The following is a 5,622-nucleotide window of genomic DNA, read 5'->3' on the forward strand; positions in this document are numbered from 1 at the left end:
GCTGAAAATGTGTTGCTGGAAAAGCGCAGCAGGTCAGGCAGCATCCAAGGAACAGGAGAATCGACGTTTCGGGCATGAGCCCTTCTTCAGGAATGGGGACCTGTTGGCATATACATATACAGTTATGGGGCCTAGGTACAGGATGGGGACCTGTTGTCGTGAGTAATAATCGATGGATATTGATTTAGAGTAAGATGGCAAGTGGGTTTAGATTAGAGAGCAATGTCGGGTTAGTACGTGCACGATGGGCCGAATGTTGAACTGTGCTAGTTTCTCAGGGCTGGTTGTGAAGGCGGTTTCCATGGCAGCGGAGGCCGTGACTATTATGGGATGTGTGGCCCCCTCCCCGGCCCGTTGCGCAGGCGCGGTGCGGACGGGATGGCGGCGGGACGATGCTGACGGTTGGGAGCACAGGCGGCGCCGAGCAGCAGCAGCAGCGACACGGTCATGGCCAGGCTGGCCGACTACTTCGTGCTGGTGGGCTACGACCACGACATGCGCGGTGAGTGGGCCCAGGACGGGCTGACCACGATCCGAGGCCCCGGGCCAGAGCTCCGGGAGATGGCCGGCTCCACATTGCGGCCCCGGGAGGGATCTGAGGCCCACGGAGAGATTTGGGGGTGGGGCAAAGGAGAGACAGGGACACACACACACACACACACACACGGACAGACAGAGAGAGAGAGAGAGAGACACACACACACACAGGGACACACACACACACGGACAGAGAGAGGGACACACACAGGGACACACACACAGGGACAGGGACACACACACAGGGACAGGGACAGACATACACACACACACAGGGACAGAGACACACAGAGGGATAGAGACACACAGAGGGATAGACACATACATACACAGAGACAGAGACACACAGGGACAGACACATACACAGGGACAGAGACACACACACAAAGGGACAGAGAGAGAGACACAGAGAGAGAGAGAGACACAGAGAGAGAGAGAGAGAGAGACACAGAGAGAGAGAGAGAGAGAGAGAGAGAGACAGAGAGAGAGAGAGAGAGACAGAGAGAGAGAGAGAGACAGAGAGAGACAGAGAGAGACAGAGAGAGAGAGAGAGACAGAGAGAGAGAGAGAGAGACAGAGAGAGAGACAGAGAGAGAGAGAGAGACAGAGAGAGAGAGAGAGAGACAGAGAGAGAGAGAGAGACACGCAGGGACAGAGACACGCAGGGACAGAGAGAGAGACACGCAGGGACAGAGAGAGAGACACGCAGGGACACAGACAGAGAGAGACACAGAGAGAGAGACACACACAGGGAAACAGAGAGAGACACAGGGACAGAGAGAGAGACACACACACAGGGACAGAGAGACACAAACACACGGGGACAGAGAGAGAGACACACACAAACACACGGGAACAGAGAGAGAGACACACACAAACACACGGGGACAGAGAGAGAGAGACACACAAACACACGGGGACAGAGAGAGAGAGACACACAAACACACAGGGACAGAGAGAGAGAGACACACAAACACACAGGGACAGAGAGAGAGAGACACACAAACACACAGGGACAGAGAGAGAGAGACACACAAACACACAGGGACAGAGAGAGAGAGACACACAAACACACAGGGACAGAGAGAGAGACACACACAAACACACAGGGACAGAGAGTGACACACACACAAACACACAGGGACAGAGACACACAGCGACACACAGACAGATACAGAGAGCGACACACAGACTGGGACAGAGAGAGAGCGACACAGACTGGGACAGAGAGAGAGACACACGGACAGAGGGACAAAGACGCACACACACTGACAGAGAGAGAGAAACATGGACACACACAGGGACAGACAGACACACAGGGGCAGCGACACACAGACAGATACAGAGAGCGACACACAGACTGGGAGAGAGAGAGAGCGACACAGACTGGGACAGAGAGAGAGACACACGGACAGAGGGACAAGGACGCACACACACGGACAGAGAGAGAGAGAGACATGGACACACACAGGGACAGACAGACACACACACGGACAGAGAGAGAGAGAGAGACATGGACACACATGGACAGAGACACACACATGGACAGAGACACACACACACACGGATAGAGAGACACACACACGGATAGAGAGACACACACACAACACGGACAGAGAGACACACACACGGACAGAGACACGCACACACACACGGACAGAGACACGCATGGACAGGGACACACACGCACGGACAGAGACGCACACGCACGGACAGAGACACGCGCGCACACGCACGGACAGAGACGCGCGCACACGCACGGACAGAGACACGCGCGCACACGCACGGACAGAGACACGCGCGCACACGCACGGACAGAGACACGCGCGCACACGCACGGACAGAGACACGCGCGCACACGCACGGACAGACACGCGCGCACACGCACGGACAGTGGCACGCGCGCACACGCACGGACAGTGACACGCGCGCACACGCACGGACAGAGACACGCGCGCACACGCACGGACAGAGACACGCGCGCACACGCACGGACAGAGACACGCGCGCACACGCACGGACAGAGACACGCGCGCACACGCACGGACAGAGACACGCGCGCACACGCACGGACAGAGACACGCGCGCACACGCACGGACAGAGACACGCGCGCACACGCACGGACAGAGAGAGAGAGAGAGACAGACACGTGGACAGGGACAGAGACACAGACACTGACAGAGAGAGAGAGAGACACACAGACAGGGATAGAGACACACAGACAGGGATAGAGACACACAGCCACAGAGACACACACACACGGGATGGGGCCAAGGAGGGGGGGGGAGAGAGAGAGAGACACACACACACACACATATATATGCACAGGATGGGGCCAAGGAGAGAGACACTGGGACAGAGAGAGAGAGACACACACACACACGCAGGATCGGGCCAAGGAGAGAGAGTCACAGACACACACACATAGGATGGGCCCAAGGGGAGAGAGAGACACACACAGGGGATGGGGCCAAGGGGGGACAGAGGGAGATACACACAGGGACAGACACACACACACTCTCTCACTCTGGTTGGGGCCAAGGAAAGAGAGAGAGACACACACATGAGCACAGAAACACATCCCCACACAGGGGATGGGGCCAAGGAGAGAGAGAGACAGACAGACACACACACGATGGGGCCAAGGAAAGAGAGAGAGACTGTGGGGATGGGGCAGGAGAGAGAGAGAGAGACTGTGGGGATGGGGCAGGAGAGAGAGAGAGAACTGTGGGGATGGGGCAGGAGAGAGAGAGAGAGACTGTGGGGATGGGGCAGGAGAGAGAGAGACTGTGGGGATGGGGCAGGAGAGAGAGAGAGAGTCTGTGGGGATGGGGCAGGAGAGAGAGAGAGAGTCTGTGGGGATGGGGCAGGAGAGAGAGAGAGAGTCTGGGATGGGGCAGGAGAGAGAGAGAGAGAGACTGTGGGGATGGAGCAGGAGAGAGAGAGAGAGAGAGACTGTGGGGATGGGGCAGGAGAGAGAGAGTCTGTGGGGATGGGGCAGGAGAGAGAGAGAGAGAGTCTGTGGGGATGGGGCAGGAGAGAGAGAGAGAGTCTGTGGGGATGGGGCAGGAGAGAGAGAGAGAGACTGTGGGGATGGGGCAGGAGAGAGAGAGACTGTGGGGATGGGGCAAGAGAGAGAGAGAGAGACTGTGGGGATGGGGCAGGAGAGAGAGAGAGAGAGAGAGACTGTGGGGATGGGGCAGGAGAGAGAGAGAGAGACTGTGGGGATGGGGCAGGAGAGAGAGAGAGAGACTGTGGGGATGGGGCAGGAGAGAGAGAGATACTGTGGGGATGGGGCAGGAGAGAGAGAGACTGTGGGGATGGGGCAGGAGAGAGAGAGAGAGAGAGACTGTGGGGATGGGGCAGGAGAGAGAGAGAGAGAGAGACTGTGGGGATGGGGAGGAGAGAGAGAGAGAGAGAGACTGTGGGGATGGGGCAGGAGAGAGAGAGAGAGAGAGACTGTGGGGATGGGGCAGGAGAGAGAGAGAGAGAGAGAGACTGTGGGGATGGGGCAGGAGAGAGAGAGAGAGACTGTGGGGATGGGGCAGGAGAGAGAGAGAGAGTCTGTGGGGATGGGGCAGGAGAGAGAGACTGTGGGGATGGGGCAGGAGAGAGAGAGAGAGACTGTGGGGATGGGGCAGGAGAGAGAGAGAGAGTCTGTGGGGATGGGCAGGAGAGAGAGAGAGACTGGGGATGGGGCAGGAGAGAGAGAGAGAGAGAGAGAGACTGTGTGGATGGGGCAGGGGAGAGAGAGAGAGAGAGAGAGTGTGGGGATGGGCAGGAGAGAGAGAGAGAGAGAGACTGTGGGGATGGGGCCAGAGAGAGAGAGAGAGAGAGAGAGAGTGTGGGATGGGGCAGGAGAGAGAGGAGAGAGAGACTGTGGGGATGGGGCAGGAGAGAGAGAGAGACTGTGGGGGATGGGGCAGGAGAGAGAGAGAGACTGTGGGGATGGGGCAGGAGAGAGAGAGAGAGTGTGGGGATGGGGCAGGAGAGAGAGAGAGAGAGTGTGGGGATGGGGCAGGAGAGAGAGAGAGAGAGACTGTGGGATGGGGCAGGAGAGAGAGAGACTGTGGGGATGGGGGCAGGAGAGAGAGAGAGAGTCTGTGGGGATGGGGCAGGAGAGAGAGAGAGAGACTGTGGGGATGGGCAGGAGAGAGAGAGAGAGAGAGAATGTGGGGATGGGCAGGAGAGAGAGAGAGGAGACTGTGGGGGATGGGCAGGAGAGAGAGAAGAGAGAGAATGTGGGGATGGGGCAGGAGAGAGAGAGAGAGACTGTGGGGATGGGGCAGGAGAGAGAGAGAGAGTCTGTGGGGATGGGGCAGGAGAGAGAGAGAGAGACTGTGGGGATGGGGCAGGAGAGAGAGAGAGACTGTGGGGATGGGGCAGGAGAGAGAGAGAGAGTCTGTGGGATGGGGCAGGAGGAGAGGAGAGGACTGTGGGGATGGGGCAGGAGAGAGAGAGACTGTGGGGTGGGGCAGGAGAGAGAGAGACTGTGGGGATGGGGCAGGGAGGAGAGAGAGTGTGGGGGATGGGCAGGAGAGAGAGAGAGAGAGAGTGTGGGGATGGGGCAGGAGAGAGAGAGGGAGTGTGGGGATGGGGCAGGATGAGAGAGAGAGAGAGAGACTGTGGGGATGGGACAGATGAGAGAGAGAGACTGTGGGGATTTGGAGGGAGGGGGGGGGGAAAGAGTCTTGTTCAGTCGTGAGGGCAGGAGGGGGGGAGAGAGTCTGTGGGGATGGGGCAGGGTGGAGGGGGGAGAGAGTCTGTGGGGATGGGGCAGGAGGAGGGGGGAGAGAGTCTGTGGGGATGGGGCAGGAGGGAGGGGGGAGAGAGTCTGTGGGGATGGGGCAGGACGGGGGGAGAGTCTGCTGGGATGGGGCAGGAGGAGGGGAGAGAGTCTGTGGGGATGGGGCAGGAGGAGGGGGAGAGAGTTCTGTGGGGATGGGGCAGGAGGGGGGGAGAGTCTGGGGGATGGCAGGAGGAGGGGAGGAGAGAGTCTGTGGGGATGGGGCAGGAGAGAGAGAGAGAGACTGTGGGGATGGGCAGGAGAGAGAGAGAGAGAGTCTGTGGGGATGGAGGAGGAG

The 5,622-nt window shown here is 58.8% G+C and overlaps 1 protein-coding gene across 2 annotated transcripts in view; it reads left to right on the top strand.

Moving 5' to 3' along the window:
- Positions 1–382: 382 nt before the first annotated feature.
- Positions 383–5,622, top strand: part of sbf1 (SET binding factor 1) — a 200,780-nt gene continuing 195,540 nt past the window's right edge. For both annotated transcript variants that reach the window (XM_087999478.1, XM_087999479.1), the window contains exon 1: positions 383–502. In XM_087999478.1, the coding sequence (XP_087855604.1) occupies positions 448–502 (55 nt within the window). In that variant the 5' untranslated portion in view covers positions 383–447. The remainder of the gene's footprint in view (positions 503–5,622) is intronic.

The sequence above is a fragment of the Chiloscyllium plagiosum genome, unplaced genomic scaffold (assembly GCF_037043375.1).
Source record: "Chiloscyllium plagiosum isolate Xiang-an unplaced genomic scaffold, Cpla_swu_hap1 HiC_scaffold_23, whole genome shotgun sequence".
NCBI lineage: Eukaryota > Metazoa > Chordata > Chondrichthyes > Orectolobiformes > Hemiscylliidae > Chiloscyllium > Chiloscyllium plagiosum.